Here is a 27,066-nt window from a genome sequence, read left to right as displayed (position 1 = left end):
TTCTTTAGATGCCATGGTGCCTCTGAACTTGCCTAAGCAATAGTTTCAACTTTTGGTTAATACACAGATCCCTGCAACTTTTCCTGAGTGAGGAAAGGCTCCAAGCTTTGCAACAAAGCTTCCTCCTTATATAATTTGTGGATTCCCACAGCCTGTGCTGCCTGTTTAGAAAAGATAACGAAAGAGAGACTGCTTTGAAGGGGAAAGACACATCAAGAATAGGAAGGTGAGATTTCTTACTCTGCTCTGCAGGGAAATGGAACACGTGGCAGAGGCCCTGATTTTTGTGTGAATGTCTGAAACAACTTGCTCTGGACTTCCAGCTCCAGGTTGGCACAAAGCAGCATACACGTTTCCCAATCCAGACAGACTAGAACGGTTTTTTGCACCAACATTAAGAACTTTATAACTATTCAAAATCAGCACCAATGGTTGGATTAATATTTTAATAATTACACACTTTTTACATTATGAAAATAAATCATAAATAGTGTAAAAATAATTCTGAAGATCAACTTCTCACAAGCAAGAAACAAAACCTGAAGTACAAAACTGAAAGAAAACAAAACAATATTCAACTGAAAAACACGGAGAAATTTTAATAGTAAAAACAAAAGCATGCTGTTTGATTGGGTTCAATTAAGTCAAGACCAGTGGCCACAAGAAAGTGGTAAATAATAACAAATTAAAATGGGTGATTAAAACCTTGACATTCTTTACGCTACTCATCAAAAGAGGTCTCGTGACATATTTACAGTGATAAGACACTCAAAATATTTCTAGTATTGATAATATGATGCTGACCCATGTATTTTTCCCCCCAAGTATTGACATCCTTGCCAAATTACTTTTCTTTGTATTTTTATCTCTTCTACTTCATTTATGAGACCATTTGCAATACAAAAATAACGGCACATATAGATGAACTTAAAAAAGTAAAAAATACAAATAAAAATATATAATATTTTCCAAAGGAAAAAGTCAGATACATACATCTTAGCAACATTTTTAAAGTTGTGTGATATTTTCCCAAACATGTACAATAATATAAGAATATCCACATATACGTTAACAGTATGTAAAACATTCTTCCACCAACCCAACTCTCCATAATACTTCAGAGAAGTGTGCAAGTACCAATGGGATCTGGGAAATTCATACAATTTCTTTTTTAAATAGAAACAAGTAAAACACTAACGGTCCCAGGTTAAGTTAAGGCCCCCTGCTTTCAAAGAAAATTCAATTTCCAAGCAGCATTGGTAATTGGATGCATTTAAAAACAAAATGAAACAAAAACAACACTCCAAATCCCTTTTAAAAAACAAACTCCACTTGTTCCGTAGAGTATCTTTTTCAGAAATGATGGTGGCAGGCACTTGTTTCTAACTAATGAATCCAACCACCACGTAAAATACTTTAATAACAGAGGGTGCATGAAAACCTTCATTTATACATTACAGCAACATTGACATCCATAAAAACAAATTGCAGAAAATTAAAAAAAATAAAAAAATAAAAAAAATCAGTGTTGGTTTTAATTCCAGTCACTGAAATAGAATTTTTGCAATGACTACAAATTAGACTTTCTTTTGACCACGATCTTTGCAGATGTGTTTTGTGTGAGTCTTTAGTGTGAAAATTTAAGAATCTCATTAGGTAAAGTACAGAGATTTAGAAGTGTAATATAAGATGGCCAAGCAGCAGAGATCAGTAAATTTGAAGGGAAGGGTCAATTTCTGCATGCCTTGAACCTCTTCATCACTTTCAATAAACAGGCTGAAAGTATCTCTGCAGTTCTTACTGAAGTAGTCCTGATTTAGGCAAAACCCACTGCTGAAGGTGGTTAATAGTGCCCTCATTACAAAGCTTCACACTCGTGTCCCTCCTCCTGCATGTCTCAAAGAGCTTTGCAAGGAGAGGATGCATCTCTGTCCCCTGGTCCTTGCTGGGGATGGGGAGGCACAGCCAGGGGAGGAGCCTTGCATGGCTGAGCCAGGTTTACGATCCCAGCTCTGGGGTGGTCAGTGGGACAGCTCATCTCCGTGGGGATCCAGGATCCCAGCCACGTGTCCTGCCACAGCTCCCAGCCTGAGCACCAAGCACGAGCACCAAGGCTCTGCTGATCTCATTTGGGGCTGCTTTGTCTCTCCCATGGCATAACCGAGTGACTGGTGGTCACACGCACCCCATCCACGGCTGCGATGCTCAGTGGAGCCAGTGTTAACTTTCCACAATGTACATCAACCTTTCTATTCCTTTTCCAATTCTACACTTTACACATGTGCAGATGTATGGATTTGATCATTCTGAAACTCAGTATCCATACCACTTACACCATAGACTAAAAGAATATATAAACAGCTGGATGAAGAGTATCATTCTGCTTTGCTACACTATCAGAATACGGCATCACGACCAGCAATAAATAAAAATATAAATCAAAAAATACATTTTATCATTGCTCTGTGATTTAATATCTCATGCTTTATCTCAGGAAAAAATAAAAAGTTGTCCAAAGCATCCTGAAAGAAAGCTTTCCCATAGTTAGTCTATGACAAGGACCACGTATGTCAGACATATTCCATACAGTGCTTAAAAGATTTGCAGCCTCTGTAGCAGGACTTCTGCACAATGTGGTTTTAATGCACTGGAGTAACAGATAATTACAAAACTTCATATGAAACAAATACTGAAAACTCTCAAAGAAACAAGGATTAATCATACCTGGAAAAAGTCAGAGATATAGAAACTGTGTAGACTAATACCACTACACATTTCTACAACTGAAAAGACTGGTAGAGGAACTACTGTTCCTGTCACAAACTAAACAAAACAAATCATATCTATCTGGAGGAATGCCACTAAAAGATACAACAACACACTGGCAGTTCAAACTGTAGCTTTGCCATCAAAAGGAAAAAGATATACTAGCACCAGAAATAATTGCTTCTTGAACAAAATAAACACGTTGCAAGTCTTCACAGGGTGCTTTTCTTGATGAAATATTAAACCAAATTTTTTTTTCTTGTACTGACCATGCAACTTTTCTAGATATGGTGAAGTTTCATTTCAATTCAATCTGAGATGCAAATATTAATGCCAAATCTATGTATGTAGTTTAACCTTTCAAATGAAATTGTCTACTGCTTGCTCATGGTTATTTAAAAGGAATGAACATTTCATGCTATTGAACAATACAAAAGCTAAAAAAGCCAAGTAGGATTATTTGGGAAAAAAAAAGAAAAAGGTATTCCTATTTTCCTACTTGCTGGGAATTTAATAAAGAAATTAATTTACAAGACAGAAAAGAAAGCAAATGAAAGTGCTTAAGTGTTTCTTCAGTAGGGTCTCAGTGTCAGGGAGTTAAAGGAGAATCGAGTTTTGACACTTAACAGTAGTGTCTATAATTATTTCCTGAATGACAAAACCATGGACCAAAGCTCTGCTAGCTTTATTGGCACATACAGAAATAGATGCTAGGAGGGCAGTTAAAAAATATAAGTACACAAATTAAAAAAAGAAAAAGAAAGTGCTAATGACAGCATTGTTTATCTTGTTGCTCTTTCTTAAATGAGTTGCACTTGTGGACAGTCTCAATAAGGGGCTGATAAATCATCTAGTCAGATAATAAATATCCTACTTGATTTTGCATCTAAATACTCTGAAACTTAAAAACTTTTAAAAATTATTTAATTGTACTGTATCAATTGCCAGTATTAAATATATTAAAAAACATTCAGTTTCTACTCTCCACATCTACCATATACCCAGCCAAATGTGCCAAGTCAGGACACTGACATGAGTGACTCTTTTCTGCCAGGCAGGCAGCTTGCTCCTCAGCCTGCTGTGTTTTTGAGACAGTGCTGCCTAAACAAGCAGACTGAAAGTGGTGAGTCAGAGTGCTGATCCCATCCTCCTTCTGAAAGGCCCTCAGTCACCTTTTATTGCTGTAACACTCTGGCAACGTTTTATATTCTGCCTGTGCCACCTGAAGGTTTTCACTGCTGTAATCATTGCTATTCAAACAGGTTGTCATTTGCATCTCTGAAAATTTAGGGAAAGCAAAGCATATTTCCTTACATCTGTGAACACTTGTTTATTTTTTACTATTGGAAAGATGGAATTGAGCAGTAAAAATACATATGTATTCAGTGCATAGTGTCTGATTTTTGTTTTTATTAGTAGGATTTTACTAACTGGAGGCTGCTAAATTGACTTAATGATTTAAAAATCTGTGTTTTCCTCAATGAAAAGCTGGGTTTGACTCCAATGTACCAAAATGACAATAAAGTTTCATCAAAGAGAAATTTTCCATTGTAGTGGCATTTCCATTGATCTGAGATCGTGAAGCAATACAAAAAGTGTGACCCCATCTTCACATGATGAATGGAGCTAGGAAAAATGTGCGTTCCAAGAAGGGCATAAGGTGCCCTCATATGAATGGAGACAAGCTGTCTTCCTCAACTTTACTTTTGGTCTACATATGAAAGACAACTCTTTGAAAAATAACTAAAACCATTTGGGATGATCCTGCTATATACATTAGGAACAGAAGCGATATAAAAAAAAATTTCCATCTGCCAAATATGGCACCATTTCTCATAAATTAATCTCTCAAACTCAGTGCACCACATGAAGACTCAAAATTTTTAAAAAATACCTCGTGGCAAAACTACAAATGTGCACAAATTACGTATTTCTAGCAATAAAAAAAAAAAGTGGAGAAGGAAATGTTTCTCTAGAAAGCCATCTGAACAGAAAGGGAGAAAAATCAACACATTTAACAGTGGAGCGTGGAGACAAGCGTGCAGTGATAATCACACAGAATTGTTTCTCTCCAATGTTTTTTGAGCAATAATGTCCACTAAAATCACCGTAACAACATAAAAGGAACAAGATGAATACATCATTCTGTGAAACACAAAAATAAACTCTTTCTTTTCTAGACTTGAAGACTTCAAAGACTCTGAAATTAAAACTGTTAATACTGAAACAAGATGAATATGAGGCTTGAGTGTATTCTCTTCAGTGCCATCATCACAAATGTTGAATAGATTATTGAAATGCATTCTTTACGGCAACAGTAACAGGAAACAAAGGAAACAAAGCAAACCATTGCTTCCAAAATCCCACAGAGAAGTTCAGCTAGTTATGTGTAATTTGAAGTGAATAACCTGAAAACCACACCATGATACTAACATCTCTGGTCAGTTCCATTGCTATCCTCCTCTGGAGGATGATCTGATTCATCCCCACCTCAAGAGTTCTTTCTCCTCCAGCATTCCAAAATACAATATGCAGAGTATATACACTCTGTCCGTCCTCAAGTGAGGTTGAGAAGCTTCTGGTCTCAGGTGGTGTCTGCCATCAAATGATCCCTGCAGCACCTCTGTAACCTTTTCAAACAACCCACAGAGAAGTCTGGTTTCTTCTTCAACGTTCTGTCCCTCTTGATGAAGGACTCGACAGGGCCTATCGCGAATGTCTTCACGACCGTGAGCAGGGCAAGGCAAAACCGATGCTGATCAACAGGCGGGACCCTCTCTGATCAAAGGGGCCAAGTATCCCGCAAGACTGGAAGCCATCCACCTGCAGCTGGAATGCTATTCCCCAAAAATTCAAGGCCTCTTTCTGTGCTCCTCTGGTTTATCTCTTTCTAGCAATGAGCCATGGTGTGACTCCCTTGAGATGACAAAAGGAAATGACTCAGAAGCTGGAATCAAAGGTCACTGTGAGCAGCCACTCATGATCACACAGCAAGCAGGTTTGGCACACAAACTCATGCTTTTAGTTCATATGAGCAGATGTGGTATCATGAATCAGTGACGTGTTTTAAGATGGACATGGAAGCCAAGTCAGTAAACTCCAACAGCAGCTGGTACAGTACATTTCTTAGCATTTTGCTCTTATTTGGTCACGATTTCTTGTAAACTAGTTCATGGCACTCATTGTCCATGCATATCCACAAGCCAAAATATCAGAATTTACAGAAATATTAATTCCTATTATTGATCATTGTTTTGAGATCTCTCCCATTAGAGAGACAACCTTTGCAGGTTTGTCCTGCAGTTATTGTATCATCTAACTGCAGATGTAGGTGAAAAAAAGATGTATGTATGGACTATTGCAAACAAGTAGAAGCAGCTACATGTAAACATATCTCAGACTTGTAAAATCAAATTTTCAGTTCTCAACTATAAATAAAAAAAGTGGAGCACTATATACACAACTTCATGCTTGTAAGGTTAGATTCATCACTGCAGAGACAAAAAGAGATACAGATTAATCAAATTAGTAAATTATTTCAGACATCTATTACAAATGCACAGATAAGACAGAGTTGCAAATATGGATAGTTATTTCCTCAGCACCAACTATTCTTCAGAGATAAATGCATCTGGGATCTCACTTATGCTTCATGTTTTCTGATGTATTATATGCCAGTATTCCTCCAACTATATTATTCTGAATGCTATGTTTTTAAATCAAGCACTGTCTAGGTTAAATCATTACTAAAATAATGTCGCCAGTAAAGTAATGTTGCCACAAAACCCAAAACCCAGGAGTGTTTATGGAAGAAGAAAAAAGTAAGGCGAAGAAAAGGTCAGGATACACTGTCCTTCTCACTATCCCAGAAAACCAATGTAATAATAGATTGACCAAAATACTTGACAAAAATGCCACATCCATGAGCTTTTATAATGAATAGGAAGCACTGATCATCTGCAGAAATCAAAGGATGTGTGAGTCTCCATGTAAAAAAAAGAAAAGTCTTGGACCTTCCAGGAAACTAATGCCAACTATTTCTACAGTACTGTCTGAATGAAATATTCTACATAAATGACAACGTATCACATGAACTACTGTCATGGAGAGGTCTGATCTTGCATTGCTGGGTATGTCTGTCTAGGAGGCTTCAAAGTGTATCTTGATACTGCTCAGTACGATTGTGACAAGCATTTCTGTGTGCTAAGGACATACTGCTCCTGGAAAGAAAAAGCTCTGCCCATCCTACCTTTTGCCAACAGCCAGGCATTGGTAATCCATCAGGACCCTGTTTCAAGAGGAGTAAAAGGGAAAAAAAAAAAAAAAAAAGCACATAAGTAAGTTTGATAGGATAGATATTTCATCAACATCTGTTAGAAAAGCTGAAGGAGCTTTGACTTTCTATCTAAAATGTAGCTACCACTTAATTTATTTCCTCTCTCATTCTGAGAGTGAAGGAAAAGCCAAAGGTGAGAAGGTTTACACTGTAAATACATACATGCATTTCTCTGCTACAAAGATTTGTTTTTCTCTAAACCATTAGAACTTTATCAGTTCCTTATTGCTGTTAGAGCTCAGGCTACATACTATTTTAAATATAACCTGTTTTATTCACAACCATCTGTACCTGAATGTACAAGATCAGTGAGAAAAAAAATACTATCACTTTTATCTGGAGAATATTATGTTTTATGGGTCCCTCGTACAAAGGTCACTCTGTGATAAGACAGCAAGACTCAAATGGGAGTAGGACCTTTTCTTTTCACTTTCAGTATCAGTTTTTGAATGGAGCAGCAAAATCTTAAGGCCTGAACATACCTTGAGTGCCACAGTGGAAGAAAACATCAGTGGTGGGAGCAGGACAGTACAGCACAGCACCACTGACTATTTCAGCACTTGGACAATAGGGGCAACTAATTTCTTCTCATGTTAGTGAGAGTCACTCCTTTTCTTTCCTGTTGCCACCCTATCTTCCTGTATCTCCATGCATCCAGCAAGATCTGGGCCAGCTTTCGATCACAGTCATACTGGTTTTCATGGATCTAATTTGAATTTACATGGCTGTCCAGGGTTTATTCATGGAGTTATATGCTCAGAATTAGGAGCACATATAATGTAACTAGACTACGCATAAACAGAAAAAAACCAGGCCTTTACATTTCTTAGAATTTAGAATACCAATACTTAATGCTAACCTACATGTGAGGATAATGGTTAATATGGATTTTTGAATATACTTGCATGTGGTCTGATGTGAATGGCTTGCTGCCTAAACTTGCTGCTTATTCTAGCAATTATCTAGGAACAGAGTATTTTTTTACCTATCAATGATTGTTAGTGAATCTTCAGATATAAATGATAATACAGAGACAGAGAAACATTTTTAAATTACAAAAGCATGCTTGATTATCCCCAGCAAAATATGAGATATGGTTACCATTAATTGGAAGCAAACAACATGGACCGTGGAATAATCTTAATGGACTATGTATTTACAATTAAAAAGCAACTGACTTCAAATTAGAAGTGCTATAGTCAAAATAAAACCTACTTAATTTAACATTCATCTCAGAGAACCGTGCTTAACCACCAAACAATAGCAGAGCATGCAGATCAAATTTTACTGTGAATAACTTAAAAGAAAATTCTCCTTGTATCTTTAGGAAATGTGTATGTACTATTCATTTGGGGTTTTCTTTCTTAAATGGAAGTGTTCCAACTTACTTTACCACTGAATAAAAATCACTGTTGCCAGATTGGTACAAGCGAGAGGGTCAAGAAGTAGCATTTTAGTATAGGTGGGAACTTGAATTCATGCTAGCATAGGGTGGGGAGTGTTGTGTGTACTCCAGGAAGGTAAGTTCCAAGGGAAAGACCATTAAATTGAAGACATTAAATAACAAAGACAGTGAGGGTTTGGGCTGCAGACCGTTATATTCTTACAAACATCAGGTAAGCTTTTTATTTCCAGAGGTGTTTCAATACTCTGATGAACAGGCCAGACACCACAAACATGACTTGTAGATGGTGTGGAAGCCAAGCTCCAGCTTGGCTTACAGGAAACCTTGGTTTTTAGAAACAGTATTTACATCCTTCTGTTTGTGACTCTCATTTTGGCCAAATTGTGAAAAGATGCCCCTAAGGTGGCATGGATTTGGAAGGAAGACCAGGGTGCAGAGTAGCTATGGGACTTGCCAGGGTGTGGAACTGAGCAGTGCAGACAGAAGTCATCAGACTTGATTAGAGGTGAACATTGTGCTGGATTTCCAGAACTTGGGTTCAGGGCGGGTAAAGCAGTGGGTATTTTGCGAGGAAAGTAACAAACCAACGATTCTCAGGGAAAATGTAGGAAGGACACAAACTTACAAATTACTGGGTGATGTGGGAGAAAATTGCTGAGAGTTAGGCTTAAGGTGTCAATGAAAACGTGTGTTCTCTCATTGCAGTTATGACCACTTGAAGCAGCTGGTTTGTTCATGCACATGCATGTGTTACGTGAAAAATGTAAAGTCAGCTCAGAAAAACATTACTTTACATTGAGAATGGCTGACTACAAACAAAGGAACTGCATGCAGGGTTGGTAGGAAAGAGAAATACTGTACCAATTGGCAAGGGGCATCCAGCCCATCCAGGCCAGGCTGGCCTGGCTCCCCTTTTTCCCCCTTAATTCCACGGAATCCCTGTTTGTAAAGATTAACTTGCAATGTTACTGTCAAGAAAATGCCTTCAGTATTGACTTAAATGGAGTGAACAAAAAACAACAGAGAGGCAAGAGGAACAAGCTGACTGCTTATGATTTCAACCTGTGGGGCACTGATTCTGACACATTCCAAATTTGGTTCCTTTCCAGTGTATTTTGCAGGAAAAAAAACAAACCAAACAAAAACAGAACAAAAACCCCACCATCAAACCCTCATAAACTTAGCCCAAAGGTCTTAAGTCTGGTGCTTTAAATCAAATTAGGAGGTTTACAAACAAAGTCTGCTGCAGAATTTGCACTTGAGATGAAGCTGTGCTAACAAAGGGTAACAGGTTACACAGTAGCTGCTGCTTGTTCCTCTCCCCTCACTTCTTATTCCATCAGTTTACAGCAGGATGACTAATCTCCCAACACACAAGTGAGACGTACCAATGGGCAAGGTGCATCTAATCCAGGAGCACCCTGTTCTCCTTTCTCCCCTTTAGGCCCTTTTTTGCCTTTCTTTCCCTTTTCCCCCTGTGGATATAATGGTTTGGATAAAACATGTTTCATTCTTTTGAAAAAAAAAAAAAATCAAGAAAGATTGGGTTTAAAGTTTAGGTTTTTTTCTTTTTAAGCCAATGGAGAGCTGAAAGGACACTTACCACTGTGTTCTGGTTTGGATGGTGCATTATGTGGAAAAATAAATTATATGATCACAAGCAAGAACTGCAGTCAGTCTCTATTAGTTTGTGTTGGTATTTCATATAAGTATTATGAATGTTTTGAAACCTAGAACAGGGCTTGAAATCATTGATTTCCTGAGACAGAGGAAAATCTGCAAAGCCCCCCAATCTGCAGTCCAAAATAAGAGTTCTCCTATTTTGATAAGGGATAGCACTGAAGGGCACGTGCTCACTAAGCTGTGAGCTTCCCAGAGGATTTGCCACGAGCCAGAAGTAACTTTGGGAGAGCAGAATCCATCAGCAGAGTCTTTTGATAAAAGGCTTGTGGCACAGACACTTCACAGGGATGAGCAAATTCCATCAGCTTCCAGGGTGTCACATCAAGGGTGAACCTGCCCAGGAGCATCCTTTGCTAACTGACCCTTTGCACTCTGGTAAGAGTTTGGAACAAATCCTGCTCTCTGTGGCACCCACAGAAACTCACAGACATCACTGAGGGTGCACTGCTGTCACTCCAAATACAACACGACCATTTCAAACCCTGTTACAGGAATCAAAAGACTCCAACTGCTTGATGGAGAGGTGCTATGACGCTTAAATTTCAACATTTAAATATTCTCTCTACTGCAGGCAATGTTTCATCTATTTGTTTTACCAAAATACAGTCCTTTGATTTCACACTGAGTTTTCTTTTTAAATCCAAAACTTCTAATGCTTTAATTCTCATGGAAATTAGTTGATACCCCTCAACAAAGCTACCTGCAAAGATGACCTCACCTTCAAGCAGTATAAGAGCTTTAGAGAATTCATTTTATAATTGATTTCACACCAGTTGATCACAATGGTAAATGAGTTTCAGGTTGCTCTCAATTTCACAAAAATCAAAAAGGGATCACTTAAAAAAAAATTAACAAATTGGACTAGGATTGTAAAAAAATGGGATAGGAAGGATGAGTAAATCAGGATATCACAAAGAAATGGGGAAAATAGTCATAGGAAAATTAGTATAACATTGGAGAACCAGCAAGTGAGGTTGTGGCTGTTGGGAGGATTTAATTTGTGAGGAAAAGGGTAAAAAAGACAGAGGAATTGTAAGGAATGAGGGTAGAAGGAGAAGGAAGGAATGCCCCTTTGGAAAGACAGATGAATTCTGGTGAAGCATATTAAATAGACATTTAACTTGTTCCACACCAGTACAGAAAGACTTAATCCATTAACAATAGAGAAAAATAATTTTTACACATAAAAAATAATGTATATAAATAATATTTTAAAAACTAAAGAAAGCACATTAGTCATTTAATATAACAGCATACTTGACACGTTCAAATAAAACAAAATATTCCATGAACAAAGCATACTGCATCCATGTCATGACAGAAGCAAAGTTACTTGTCTATCTTTTCTGTGTGCCAAAAGGTCATAGCATAATATTTGGAGAAACAGCAACCCAAACATTAGCAGTCCTCACCAAATGATAAGATTGTGATGTAAGAAGTACCTCACAAGGCAAGAATCATAAATTGGCTACATTTCCATCTTAAACCTACAAAGATGACAATGTAGCAGAGGAACCCAATAGCTTAGGGTCAAATTTCATGCTATTTGTGCTCAATGTAGCACCAACATATTTGCAATGAGTGTATGCAAGCACAAAGCATGGACATACTCCAGAAAGGATTCTGAAAATGAACAGTACAGTTTGCTTTCTGACTCTTTTTTGAACTTTTAGGATTTTTATTTCTTTAACTTCTTGTTTTATAAGCCACCAGGTTTTTCAGCTTCCCGTTTTACAGGGAGATCTTTGATGTTATTCAAACAAATGCAGCAGTCACCTGTGTAGAAAACAGCCTGAATTTCCTGGGTACTTTACTACTTTTTCCACAGACTAAGTTCTTTCTTTTTAATCTTTGATCTTTACTCCTTATCCTAAACTACAGAAACCCACAGGAGTTATGGGGATTCTACATCTGACGAGGATTAAAAAAAAAAGAATTCCTTTCTGTCCTTCCTCAGTGCCTAGAGAAATAAAAAAATGTGGCACTTCTGCAACATCATTATGGTTCGAACAATCTACAATCCTCACATGCACAGGTTTTCATCAATGGAGAGTGTAGGGAAAGAGGATAATGCCTTTTCATCTTCTGTTCAGACACACCATACGCCTCTGTCAAAATTCATTACAAGAGTCACAACTGTGCATCTGGGACCAGGGGCCACTTCCCTTCCTTCCCCACAACACAGTCTCTAACTTTTGTTAAAGCTTATTATATTTTGAAAGGAATTTTTTCCCTATTCATACAACTTGAAAATACAAACCTTTTTTGTGATGAGTGCTCCTGGACTATAAATTTATATGAGTAATTACACGTAGAACACTTTTAAAAATATCTTTACAGCCATGTAAAGAAGACTTAATGCAAACACTGATTTGCTTTCACTGTAGCAGGACTACTGATGGGCTAAAATACAGATCAGCAGTCTAGGCCTCATCTCAAACTTAAGAAATACATTTATTCCCTGCACACCTATCTATGAAAGAAAGTGTCACTGGTCCTCTTTAGCATGTTCAAAATGACATGTATTTTGGCAGTGTAATTTAAGTTTCTGAACTAGAAACTCAATAATCTCATTTTGTGTGATGTCAGACCAATAGCCAATACTGTAGAAATATTTAAAAACCAAGAAATCATAAGCTAGATGGTCAACTTCTTTATCTGTTATGTTAAAATGTTTTATCTGTTGAAATGGGTTCTGTTACACCAGTTTGGTCATAGATAACTAATAATTTACATAAGGAAAACCACCAGAATACAAAAGACTTGTTATAATGAGAATTTGGATTAATTGCATTACTTTGTGTCTTTTGAGTGTCAGCTTTCTATTTGGAAAAGGAACTATTGATGCAGCTAAAGTAATTTTGGTGAATTAAGTTTGCTTGCATGATACAAATATTCCTAATTTATGGGAAAAATGTGTTTGACCTGTGCAATGGAAGTGTCTTCCACAGAGGTCTCAACTATATCTTCCCTGACTTTTCACTGGGAAAGGCCTTCCTTTGCCTCCTAGTTTTCCTTAAATACTCTGGGAATTTTTAAGGCAGGTATTCAATCTCCATTTCTGCCCTACAGACTTCCAGTCAATCCTCCTTCTGAAAGACCACAAAACACTGTGTTTTATGAAACATGTATCAGATTCGCTAACTACTTTATCCCATGCATTTTCCTCAGGAAACAGGGTTTGCCTTTTCATGAGATTTTAGGGGGATGGAGGTCCAGAGTTCCTAGGAGATGTGTCCTGCAGCCCAAGAGAACAAGTCTCCACAGGCAGCCTAAATCACAAGTGAACTCTGAAAAGGGTGTAGCTGTGCCACACACCGTTCCCACATACAATTCCCTCACTCTCTTTCAACTCAAAGTTCGACTTATCTAGTCAGTCCCTGGGAATCACGAATATCCAAAAGCAGCATACTGGACTCTGGAACATAAAACATTTTTACATCCCGAGTGCTGAATCTCATCGGTTTACTTTTCACATTGTATTTGCATAAGTGAACTTCTTACCAGCTTTCCATCTTTTCTTCTAGAAATAATCTGAAGCTCTGGTGGCTGAAATTTGTCTGCCTCTCTGCTCTAGTTGTACATGCAAACACAGACTCACAAACTCTGGCTGAAAGTGAGCTCTGGAGGTTGCCTAAGATTCCCATTGTGAGCAGGATGATTCCCAATCCTAGAGCAGGTCAGCCCAGACCAGGATCTGCAGTGCCCTTGGGCAGTGGTTCAGTCCCCTCTCTGGACTCACTGTCCCAGTGCTGTGCTGTCCTCCTTGTGAACAATTGCTCTGAACCTCTCAGGAGCAGCTTGTGGTCCCGCATTTGCCATTACCCAGAAGAGTTCTGCTCTGTCATCTTTTATCTCCCCTTTCAAGTAGTTTGGCCTCCCCATTGTCAGACTAAGCCAGTCCACCTCCTCCAACCTCTGCTACAGGTTGTGTTTGCCCCAGACCCCTGCCAGCTTGGTAACCTTCTTACTCTCCGTTTTTTTCTTGAACTGTGAGGCTCAAAAGTCCATCTGCAGTATTCAAGTGACCTCACTGGAATTGATGAGAGAGGCGTAATTACATAATTTTTATCCTCTGGTCACAACTCTTCGCAGGTATCCTGGGTGAGAACACACTGCTAAGCTCATTCAATCTGGCACTCAGCACAAAGAGCATTTTGACCACCACCTCTCTGAGCTGGCAGTTACCAGCTACACCTCTCGAGGAGAAAAGCTGTTCACTGGTGGCAGACAGACCCCTACTCTGACAGCAAGCAAGGGCTCACCACCCGTTGTGATTACTCTGCCAGGTCAGACACTGCTTTTGTAATAGACATGGAGCACCTGCTTAAACAACTGTTGTTCTGCAAAATCAGTACCTTACCAGTGATCTCTGAGCTCAAAAGAAAGAGCAATATACCAAGGGACAAAAGGGAAGGAAGAATTTTATAATACCTTTTTCAATGCATTCTTGGGAAATGTTTTGCCTAACCATATTAAGAAATGGAGATGAATCCTAACACCCATGGTGATTTTTTTGTGTGTGTTCTAATTCAGCAATTTTAGCAACTGGGCTTTTGTTGGCTAGAAATGGAAGAGAAATAGCTCATGAAATTTCTCTACAGACATTAAGTCCTGTACTGCTTTTTACTAAAGTGATTTCCAACTCACTGTGTCTGGGCACTGCAAATGAAGTCAGGCTATTTCTGTTAACTTCACTGTCTAGTTGGTTTACCAGAATGGTAGAGTATATAATTTTAAATTTCAATCCACAAGTATAACAAAGCCCTTAATTGCAAATAAAACATTGCCAAAAATAAAAATTCAAACAGTTCCTGTCTTAGCCACTTGGTGTGGGACAAGCAGCATGTACAGGCATGCTACACCAGGATCAACCATTAGTCTGCAAATACTGCCAGGGAACAGAGCTGGGCTCTTCAGTATAAGATCACTACCACAATGACTAATGTCTGCATTAAATATTTCAGGACTTTCAACAAGTGCAGGATGGATTGGAGAAAATGAACCTAAAAAGAAGGTCGTGCTTTGGGGTCATGTTGATATTACTGGTCCTGTACATACATTTTTGTGTTTTTTCATGAGTTTGCTCTAGCACGTATCTGTGACTTGCCTTTTGGCACACAGTAAAAACAAATGTAAGTTTTAACAGGACAATCTATAGCATAAAGACAGCAGAACTGATTAGCTGAGGAATCAAGCAACAGTTAATAACACTGTGGTCACCTTTTCTCCCTTTTCTCCTATATCACCCTTTTCTCCTCGAGGACCAGGGAAACCCTATAAAAACAAAACGGACAAAGACAGGTTGACTTTTATTAACATGCAGATTGAGTTTTTAATTGTTCTTGGAGAAACCTAAAGAGATGATTTCACTGCATGCCCTGTACATATATGTGTGTTATGTGTGGACACATGCACAGACACAAGAGTATGTGAGATGAGTAAGTCACACAGTGTGGTAGAGACATTTTGGCAGCTACAGAAAGAAATCATACAACTCAAACTAGTAATCATCCATGCTACATAGAATATGTGCATTCTGAAAAAGAGTCCTCAAGTTAGGGATTTCAGTGGAAGACTACGGAAAAAGACTTTACTGAAAGTCTTTTCAGCACGCCAAGGAAAGAGCCTATGTTTTGAAACATGTCCCTTACAGGCTATGGAATTATTCTCTTCAATTAGAATAAATTTAGTTAACTAAAGTGCTAAGTGACTCCTTGTTTTTCTACAAATGAGCCATCTGAATATTTTCTTAGCAAGCATTTTTTTCAGCCTACTGACATCCAAAGGACCAAGTACTTGTATTGCTAAGCACAACTATCTGGTGGTGTCTGTCGATAAGGGCTGTACATTGCACGATCTTTGTCCCCTTCACCACAGAGAAAGAGCAAACACAGCATTCACCACACTCTCTGCAGGTACTGCATGCACACTAAAGGGCAGCAGAGGTGTTGTGCTCCATAAGGGATTTTTTGGCATACTCTTACCGACCCCTGAGAGTGCCCTGGTCACACATGTTACTTACATCAAGGCCAGGCTCGCCGTCTTTGCCCTGCCAAAGAACCACAGGAGCTGCATTAGCTTCCCTCAGACAAGGACACTGCTGCCTACGTTTTACGTTTCCAGGAACTGATAACCTGGCTGCAAAATCTTGCTTGACTGCAAAATTTTGTTTGCAGGCAGATTCCAGAAGCAAGCTAAAAATACAGGAAAAATCTATAAAATTTTATTTTTAGTTTGCAGGAATAGGAAACAGAAATAGGATTCTTTTTTCAAGAACTTGCAAAAGTGACTCCCACATAAAAATGTGTGGCAAGCTAATTTAACACTCCACGGAGCCTGAAAACTCTCTCCAGCCACTGACTCCTGATCCAATTAAATGAATCTAATTAAACCACAGGTCTGTATTCCAGTTTAAATTAATTAATCAAGCAGATTAGACAGGAAAGGGTATGGAAACACTGCAAGTCTCCTGGAAAGGCTGGTTGTGCCTGGCCAAGCACATTTACATGACTTTCCTTGCATCAGAGTACAGAACAGACATGTGTATATGTACACACCTGACCCAGTCATTACCAGTGTAAACAGGGAAAGTCAACTGGTTTTATTTGGGATCTCCTTGTCAGGCCAAAGGAAGTTCTCCCTCATATTTTAGAAATGGATAACATAATTATAATTACTGATTCAAAACAAATAATTTCCACCTATGAATGAGCAACAATGAAATTCTCACATTGCTTCTGAGTAGACAGCACAGAAATGAAAACAAAATGGGTCTCTGAAGTAACAAACAAAACAAAACCATAATGGTGAAGAAACCTTGCAGTATGGAAATCCAAGCAGCTTACTGACATTAAGAAATTCTCAGCTTTCCACAGCTCCTCCTGAACTCTTGGCACTCTCACATGGCAGCTGATGGCCAAAGCCTGCTGAACCAGGAGCACCTGCATTCTGCATCTCCTCTCTCTTGCTGGTTCATGTCAGGTCTGGTTTTTTATGTGCATGGGTAGAACCCCAAGAGTGTGATACAGACCACTGACCTTGCACTGTGTGGGTCTATTATCAATCTCTGCCTTTTCCAACTAATTCTACTGCTAGGTGAAAATCAGCCATAAAGCACACAAAGTTTAATCAGGGAGGGATGAAAAGTGCAGTGTGTACAAACTCTGTGCAACTTACAGGCAAGCCGTACGGTCCTCTGGGTCCAGGGTCACCTACAGCTCCCTTCTCACCCTAAGAAAAGATTACAGAACAAGCAAACAAAAACATTGGCTATCTCAGAAATTATCTCTACCAAGTGCTTTAGGTTAAAGTTTATGCATTCCTAAGTATTTTGATGGACAATATCCAAGCTCATTTATTTTTATCAGATGTTTAAGGGGGAAAGAGAAGGTGTGTATTACTTTCTAGGCAAAATGACTTTTTAGGCATACGATATCACACTAATTTTGAAATACATTAGTAACTGAAAATACGTTTCAACTGAACACGCACCAGTGTCAAGTTTAAGCTTTTAACAGCTTAATGTTGCTCCCAGTAAAAATCCAAAGTTGTAATGAAAGCTGAGGATATACAGCATCAAGCTGTATATATACGCAGCAGCTGAGATCCAGTACAGTGACAAGCAAAAATAATTTGTCAGTCAAAGCTTGATTTAAGTAGGCAATGCCATTAACAGTGACATTGTGAAGATTATCCTATGCACTGTGCTGTGTTGCTAAATCCTCTATTAGATTCTAGATAAGCGATGTAGATACCCTGATTTATTAAAATCAAAACAACTTCAGTAATATGCAAGACAAACAAATACAGAAATTACTCCAGAAGTCTGATCTCATTCTGCACTAAAATCCATGGAAAAATTACCAGTTTCCAGAAGGGTAATTTTGCAAAGTAATTTTGCAAGCTTAAAATATGGTATACTTTTCCAAATGTTATGGAATTTCAAGGCGACAAATTTCAGGCTGACAGTAATAATCACCTTTGCTCTTTTAATTGTTCTTTATCAATGCTGATATGAAGTTAAGCTTCCCAAGCCAGCCAGGACTAGCCCTTGTTACTGCAAGAACAGGTCCCTGCGAGCTTGGTAGGGAGTCAGGGCTGGGAAGAAAGTGTAGAAAGCAGCCTTGTTGCAGACTGTGGTGTTCTTTCTTCTGAATTAGATCCATCAGAAAAGCATTTCTCTCTGGAGAGAACTGAACTGCCCAAAGTGCTGATGCAGTAAAAGAAAAAAATCACGACCACCTCTAGTTTTCAAAGTTCTTAATCTGGATTTTTTATGCAGGGTGACTTGGTTTTTTCTTAACACACTGCGCGCTTCTTCTTCCCCCTCTCTTGCTCTCAAAGCCAGTCTTAAAGGTGCAGAACATAATATATAACATAAACCAGACGATTTGGGATACCAGTATCATAAAGTCACCCCAGGACACCTTGTCACCCCCTTTGCTGGACACACCCTAACACAGAGCTTCGTGCGAGGCTCTTGGCGTGCAGAAGTGCTGTGCTTCATCCTAGCATTTGCTGCACTTCTGCTCATGAGATAATTCTCTGTACAACATCCTCTGGGTTATTTACAGCTTATTATTAATTCATTGATGACTCCATCATTAAAAGCAGAAGAGAGAGATGTAGATTTCTGCCTAATTAATGTGTGCCAAGTACTTGGCACAGCTCTGAAAATGGGCTGCTATGTCTAAATTTCTTTGACTGAATTATGCAAAAAGGCAGGTGCCAATACACGTGGGACCTTAACCTGTGGTTGAATAATCCCAGCAATAAGGAGTTTGTCAGAGTAACTGACACTTGATCTGTTTTAAATACTTTGTATTTTTCTTAGGTGGGCACTTGCTTTAGTCTAGAGGTAATGAGATGTGCAGTGTCAGGTGTTTCTGGACCCTGTTACTCCTCTGCTAATTTCTGAGCAGCACTTAGGCTGGATGCCCTGGCAGGACAATAGCAGGTATTGGAAAGTAACAGCTGATGTTCAAAGCAATAAATCCCTTGAAACTTTAAAGCTTTCTGCTAAGAAGAAACTAATGTGCTAACCTATGTAGGTAAGAGCTACTCTTCGATCAGTACTTGAAATATATCGAGACTAGTTAAGCACCTTTATTTTCTTAAATCTTCAACAGCTAGATGGCTGTACAAAGTCCTCTCAAGATAGGCTTATAACATTACTAAACATATGGTAGACATAAAGATACTGAATGTATCAGTCTAGGAAATAATACTGTCTGTTATGTAAGAATATATTTGGAGAACTGTATCTCAGAAATTTTTGCCTCAAATACAAAGCACATGCTGAAACATGTTTGGGATATCAGATGAGGTCCTGAATTTCATGGATTATATGAGATTTCTGGACTGTCATGAGCATACTGCCCTCAACCATCACAATTTCCTCCCAGGTAGCAGATATTGGCAAACTTCAAGATTTTTACATTTTTTTTTGTAAGACAATCCATCAGTGTCTAACAAATAGAAACCATAACCTGTGTTTTTACCTCCTATCTCATTTCAGTCTCCTGAGTCATGGACAAATATGAGTTACAATTTGCATGAATAAAGCTGAATAATCTGTGTCTCCATTAGAATAGACAGGGAGATTTTATAACTGTCATGGTGAGAAACTTTTTAACCAAATTAAAGAGAATGCACTTTACCTACTGGTACTGTGTGTAACGATGACGGTGTTGCACAGGCTACACATCTAAAATCCAAAATCAAGCACAAAACCATGTCTTTGTCATCAATGAAAAAAAGAAAGAAAAATAAAAATGTGTATTTCCAGCTCTCAGATTCCTTTAGTTGGTCAAGAAGCTGGATATACATTATGCCTGTCATCACCCTTCAGGCTTACATGTTCCTTTCCATCTGTAGTAGCTGAAGATGTCTTATCTGTTTTCCAGTGTTCTCTCCTTTCTCTCAGGACAGTATGTATGTGAAAATAATAGGAGCACAGTGAGATTCAGAAGCCTATTACAACAATGAATTCATGATTACTTGGTAAAACAGCCCTAATGCCCTTCTAGATTTATACTGGTCCAAGGTTTTTCTTATCAATACAGACAAAATGGGGCCCTATTGAGTGGCAGTGAACACTGGCCCTGTGCACTGCTTTTAATTAAAAAGTCCAAAATCTGAAGACAAAAACGTTTCACTCCTGCTTACACATAGGCAAGTTCAGCAGTTGCAAATGCAAGCTGAAAAACAGCATTAAAAAGACATGATTTGTTATTTAAATAATGAGACATATATCAGTACTGGGCACCTGTTACATAACTATGCTACAAACATCTTCTCCTTCCAAATGGTACTGAATAATTACAGGAACAATTACAGCAATAATCCTGCTGGTTGCCTGCTTGTGAAAAAAGATTCCACCTGTCTCTGAACTTCCTCCCATTCATTTAGCTCCACTGAAAATGGTGGGTGTGTAGGAATTTTCTGCACACCTTGGTCTCTCTATTTCTGTGAAGTTCTCCTTCTATGCTCATGCAATTACTGATTTACATCACAGCAATTCCTATCCCCTTCGTAGCTACTGCTTTTCAACAGCTACAGCAGGGCTTATTCCAGATCCAGCTGCATGAGCTCTTATGACCTTGCATACCCTCGCAAAAAAAAAAAAAAAAAAATTAATAGCTTCCCTCCACAGACAAGAATAATAGTTTATATCATATTTCATTGTCAAAGACATTTCAACTGGTAGTACACATGCATATCCTTCAACATAAAAGCTCATAATGCAAGAATAAATGTACGGGATTTTTATGTACTTCTACATGCCTATCTCATCTAAATTATTTACTTGAGATTAGAGGATGTTCAACTATCTTTTGACAGGGTTGACAGGAGATGTATTTTGTCCTAATCGAAGGAAAAACCTAATTGAATTGAAAATGAAAATGAAATGAATTTTTCAATGAAAAATTGAATTTAAGTAATCCCCTAGGAAAACAGAAAAAATACTCAAGCTGTTCAGGCACTTAACTAGCCTGAGTGGTAAATGCAGCCTACTGTACAGTTTAATTTGGACTATGCTGTATATAGTACTGTATTTACCCCTCAGTACACAGCTCTGTAAAAATGCATCTTACCTTTCTCAGATGAAGCTAACTGGACCCCTGCCATGTGGCTGTGTCCTTAATACAGCTAGCCTGAAGCTGTTTTAGCACAGCTGTTTTGTTAACGTGAGGAAGTCAAAGAGACAAAGTTCTGGACTGGCAACTTCTTGGAGGTTTTAGTAAGGATATCATCTTCTGGTTTGTTGTGTAAGTTGATGGTTGTATTGTTAAAGGTGGCAGGCTCATAGTTAAAGATTAGAGTTCCCATCCTATTTCTACTAGAGAAAATTTACTGTGAATATTCCAAATTAAATAGCACAGTTCCTGTCTTCTAAGCTTTGGGAAAAAAAAAAAAAAAAGTTTAAATTTTACAGAGGCTGGAAGTATTTTTCCTGGATAAAATCATTTAAGTGCATAGAGGAGAGAAATACTTTTCTTTTTTTTTTGCCACTGCATTCTTATATAATCAGATCACACTATCTTCTTTTGTATCAGTTTGCTGTCTCAGTTTATACAACATAATGAAGCTAGTGCAAATCATGTTCTGTTTGTGGCACTGTGAACTAGAAAGTCCAGTCAATTTCTTAGTGATTAGTCATTTCAAAGTATCAATTCCTCTGAAGTTAAGGAGTTACAATGTCAACCTCAAACAGATGAATGTGTGTGTAACCAGAACGCATGTAGAGTTCTGGGCTGCTCCCCTACAGGTGAGATACTGCCCTGTTCTGTAACACCTGGGCACAGTATGAGTCCCCACATGACATTTTTCCATTGTGGCAGTCACTTTGTAAGGAGAAGCACATGGAACATATACTTACTCTCTCTCCTTTGGGACCTGCAGGGCCATGGGGACCAACCGGGCCATCTATACCCTACAAAAAGGAACAAAGAGGGTAAGAGAGAGGGATTGTTCTTACAACTCTTTCGTTTTAACAGCTGTCTTATACTCAAGAACTAACATGGAATCAGTCTTCACTAGTTGAAAACTTGGATTTAGTTGTGGTGCACCCTATTTGGCTCTCTAAACTGCACCTATGACCTCTCCTGCTACAAGGCAGAGCAGCTTTCTTCTGCCTGGAATTCATTACATCCATGGAAGCAATCAGATTTACAAAGAACTTAAACTGATTGGAAGAAGATGTAAGGGTCAAAAAAAGACTTTGAATTATTGTTTTATTTTTGAAATTGATTATTCTTTAAATTGAAATGTCCACCTGTAAGATGGACTTACCTATTGCAGGGATCAATAAGACTCTTACTTCCAAAATTAACCCTTCCACTGCATAGACTTCTTTATCATTAAAGAAAGCAAGAGATTTAACATCTAGAATGTGTAATATAGCAGTGTCTGTAGATGAACCCCAGCACATCTGCATTTCCTTCACTGATTCCATATTAGCAGTGAACATCTATGTTCTCCTGTAAGCTAAATCCCTCACCTTACTCAGGAAAACCAACAACCCATTCAAGGCAGTTGCCCAACCAAAAATCAAAACTAAGCTGCCTTTTTAAGGTTCAGAGCTCCTTCTGCAGAGAATTACATTCTCCTTCCCACACATACTGCCCTAAAAATCTGCTCGAAGCCCCCTCTCATGCAGCAAAGAAAATGCCTGCAGCATTTGGCCTTCCTTCCTGTGTGCAGTGAGCGAGCTTGGCTGGCAGAGCTCCTGAGGAGCACACGGACTGTCACCAAGGGGGACACAGAAAGACAAGGGACTCACCCGGGCTCCTGGCTTTCCGTCTAAGCCAGATGCTCCCTGTGTGGTTAGGTGGAAGCATGGATGATGGGCACGACACGAATGACAAGAACGTGAGATTAGTAAGTGGTGCTGATGAATAAACACAATTCAAACGTACAGTACACGCTGTGACAGGGTTCTGGAGTGGGTATCACATTACTACGACAGCATGTTAGTTAAAAATTCACATAAAACACCGAGAGCCCGATTCTGTTCTCACCTCAGCGTAACATCGCTGACCCAACCCTGCCCTGGCATCAAGTATATTGGAGCAGAATATTGTCAGGCCCTAGGAGTGTTACAAACACCAGATGTTTGGGTGTTTCTGAGCCTGAGCACACGAATATTTACTTTGTCATTTACTCGCATGCTTTCTAATTTGTAAACAGCGACAATACTGAATAGTATACACAAAGGAAGAAAAACGCGTGTTAACTGCGACAGGAAATATTCAAGTGCAAGAATACTGCATTATGCAGCCAACAAAATCGGGATCCTGACCACAATGGGCTCATTCATTTCCAAGAGGCCGGCAGACAATCACTTTTCCTGTTTTCCCGTCCCGGCACGCCGGGCCATGAGCCTCAGCATCCTTGGGGACGGGGGGACCCCTCGTGGGTTCTGTGCGAATAACAGAGCGGCACCGCAGCACGGGCACAGGGAATGATCTGCACAGCACCCCTGCTTCCTAAAAACCGAACCAAACCAGCCCCCAAACAAATCCAGCTAAAATCTCCAGCCAACTCCATAAAACGAGACGTTTATTTGGAACGTCAAACGCTTGGGCTTTGCTCCTGAAAATGACATTTAGAAGTAGCAAGCAGGAGCAATACAAGGTCTGTGTAAATTTGGAAAATCTAATAGCATATTTTGTGCTGGTCTCTTCTACTTTGTAGCCATTTTCAGGGCTCAGGTCTCCAAAGCTCACTCTCTACAGAGATGTAACTGTCTGTGTGAAAATGAGCTTTTATTTTTCTCAAAATAAATTAAAATTCTCGGTGACGCTGAGCTTGTCCAGAGGCCCTGCACATAATTCTTGAAAATATTAATCACAGAGGTTTGTGTTCCTTTGGGTCAACTAAGTAGTTTTTCTCCATTTTACTGTTAACAATGTAATCACTGGGAGCAATCCTCATACAATAACAACAGCAAAGAGGAAAAATGAACTCTTTTCTGAGAAAAAAAAAAAAAGCTGCCTTTTCAGCATGCTTTTAAACACAAAAAGTATTTTCTATTTTATCAACCTAAATTCTAAGAACTCTGATGTTTCCATATTTTTAAGGTTCTTCACTTTTAAGACAAAATTCATGCCAAACACTCAGAATGGGAATTTTCTAAAGAACAAGGCAAAAATAAGAATCCAGAAAAAAAAACCCTTGCAACTTAATTCCCTAAACCATTTTTTTTAGCTTTCCTCCATTAGACCTCTCCATTTGAATTGCAGAAGTGCAATGAGAGGAAGAATAACTGGGGAGACGGGGGAAAGGGAAGACTCCTTTTTTAATGGAAACACCAAACAACACTTGAATAACAGCATGACTAATGTAATGGGGGTGATGACATCCTTGTGACACTGAACACTCTCAACTGACACACAACAACGAGAAAAAAACCTGACAGCACTGGGTGTTACAGGACATTACTTGGGATGATAGCACAGATTTGGGACAAAACAAAACAAGAGTGATGCTCTGCTCCAACATGGTATATTCTGCATATGCTATTGAGTAAATCAGAGTTGTTCATGAGTAGTAGAAAGACACGTTTGTGATTTGCACTGAAATTGAATAGTTGGGGTTTTTTACTTACTGGAAGACCAAGGGGCCCTCTGTCACCCTTTTGACCTGGTTCACCCTTCAATCCTTTAAGACCATTTAACCCTGGTTCACCCTAAACGTAAAAGTATAAATGCCAAAGTTTTGGTGCTACAATGGGTGTTTAAGCTGGGATAGAAGAAGCCAGTCTCAGAAGTAGCTGCAAATTCCAGTTTGAACAAATTCAACCTTCTCAGCTTGTAATTTACATACTGATTTAACAGTGGGCAAAAATACTTGGGCGGTGTCTGCTGGAGTTAAAATGTGCGTTAAAAAAACCTGCAGGAAACTTATGGGTAACAGATTTTTTAAATGTTTTCCTAATAATCATCATTACAGTTAGAAGGTTTGAATTAAGCATGAGTTTCAGGGGGTTTTGGAAATTCCTCAAATCCCATAAACCACCCTATGCAGATAATTCAAACTGAAAGAAAATGTTCATAAAAATAAATGTCAAAACTGCAGGTTTCTACAGGGAGATCTCCTGAAAAGTACATTTGGTAAGGAAGCAACACTTTCCCTAACAGCAAACTGGAATTTGCAGCAAAATCTTACATAAAGATATTTTAAACCTTTAAGCATACATAATAAACAGTAACAAGTTAAAAGAAACAGTACAGATTACACAATGCCAAGCTGTTTGGGAGGTCCACAGTTTCTGTGTTCATAAAGAGAAATTTTAACAATGTAAGATATGGTACTTGTTGTGATTGTTAAATTATGCATAGGCTATTACATTAAACATCACTAAGATGATAATACTGGGCTCAGAGCTGCCAATAAATCATTCTCTCATAATGAAAAACTGCATCAGCATGAGGGCTGCTCAGTCAAAGAGAGTATTGACCACACCTGCCTCTTCTGGGAAACAGAAATACGTGGGTATTTTATCCAGGCTGCTCCCCATGGCCTCATTGCTAGATTTCCCTTTGATGTATTATGTTACCTTATATTATATTCATATTTTAAAAAAAAACCCACCAATCTCAGTAGAACCCAGTCTGCTCCTTTAAGTAACTCCAGACATCATCTGCCTGCTTTGCCCCCTTAGCAGCCATTTCTTCATCCTTATTCTATTTGACTCGATGTGACTTTCAGAGCAGTAGCACTGGAAACGCTGAAGTTTTGGAAACAGACCTGAGAAATCCCACAAAGCCTGAGTCTCAGGCCAAAAGCCTGAGGTAAAGCAGGGCAGGTGCTAAAATGGAACATACTTGATTTCAAAAAATGATTTATGACTTAGGTTTCTTGAGCCAAGGTAACACAGTCTCATAAGGGGTCAAACCTGTGATTTTCTGTCTTGCACCTTTAAAAACCCAAAACAAACCCCCAAAACTACACAGAAAACACCCTTTCCTCCTTTTCCTTACTTTTTGAGAAAGGTGTGATTAGGGAGCCATAGTGATTTAAATGATTATGCCTGATGAGATCACTGGCCTTAATGAACACAGTGTCATGCTGAATTTTAACCTACTGGTGACTACTGAATTAAAGCACAAATTAAAATATTTCAACTCTGCCAAAATTCACTTCCACTCTCCTGAGCTGTTCTCATGGACTAAAGAACATCTATGCTATGGAAAATGTTCAAATTGTATTGCAGACCTGTCTGATCATGAATCCAGCTTGGAAAACACGAAAATGCACACATCAGTTTGTGATGGTGAGCCACTTGTTAATGTGAAGGAACTGGTCAGTAAAACACCTGTCACCTAACAAAGGCCATGGAGACTGGAAGAAGCAGGAGATACAAGAGAGCCTAAATGAAGACAAGTTTATCTGACTTCATTTCCTGAGCCTGCAACATGCTTCGGTATTCCAAAGTAATTCCAAGTGCAATGGTAGCTTGCCCATAAACAGGAAGCTAAATAATTTAGTGCCACATCCTGAGTATTCATATGAAAAATGGACTTAGTCAATGCTGAGGAGAAATACTACTCAGAAACAATCACAGAAAATTTAAAAAGCTTTTAAGCTGCTAATATTAAAATCTGCTTTAAGGTTTAAGAATATCAGAAACGTTTATTTAATGAGGCATGACAAAACATAGCTGCATGCATTCAAGAGCAAAGCGTGACACTTTGCAGGCATAAAGAGCTTGTCTATTCAAGACAGGTATTAATTTACCTTTGGGCCAGGCAGTCCATGAGGTCCCTGAAAATAAAAGTAACATTTTTCATTATGAAAATACACCATGATTTCTTGGGAGTTTTTGCTTTATAGGGACACAAATTGCCCCTGTATTTCTTGACTCTCA

The 27,066-nt window shown here is 38.7% G+C and overlaps 1 protein-coding gene across 1 annotated transcript in view; it reads right to left on the bottom strand.

Moving 5' to 3' along the window:
• Positions 1 to 432: 432 nt before the first annotated feature.
• COL25A1 (collagen type XXV alpha 1 chain) overlaps positions 433 to 27,066 on the bottom strand; it is a 297,565-nt gene continuing 270,931 nt past the window's right edge. The window contains exons 30-37 of the mRNA XM_088056988.1: positions 26,937 to 26,963; positions 22,075 to 22,128; positions 17,370 to 17,423; positions 16,216 to 16,242; positions 15,414 to 15,467; positions 9,369 to 9,446; positions 7,016 to 7,054; positions 433 to 5,682 (exon numbers count right to left, since the gene is read on the bottom strand). Of these exons, the coding sequence (XP_087913114.1) occupies positions 5,647 to 5,682; positions 7,016 to 7,054; positions 9,369 to 9,446; positions 15,414 to 15,467; positions 16,216 to 16,242; positions 17,370 to 17,423; positions 22,075 to 22,128; positions 26,937 to 26,963 (369 nt within the window). The 3' untranslated portion in view covers positions 433 to 5,646. The remainder of the gene's footprint in view (positions 5,683 to 7,015; positions 7,055 to 9,368; positions 9,447 to 15,413; positions 15,468 to 16,215; positions 16,243 to 17,369; positions 17,424 to 22,074; positions 22,129 to 26,936; positions 26,964 to 27,066) is intronic.

This window comes from Pseudopodoces humilis, chromosome 6 (genome assembly GCF_049639895.1).
Source record: "Pseudopodoces humilis isolate 2021_Gansu_Grassland_sample_001 chromosome 6, ASM4963989v1, whole genome shotgun sequence".
In the NCBI taxonomy this organism is placed as follows: Eukaryota; Metazoa; Chordata; class Aves; order Passeriformes; family Paridae; genus Pseudopodoces; species Pseudopodoces humilis.
Note: the sequence above shows the minus strand (reverse complement) of the source record. Positions and strands in the feature narration are given on the sequence as shown.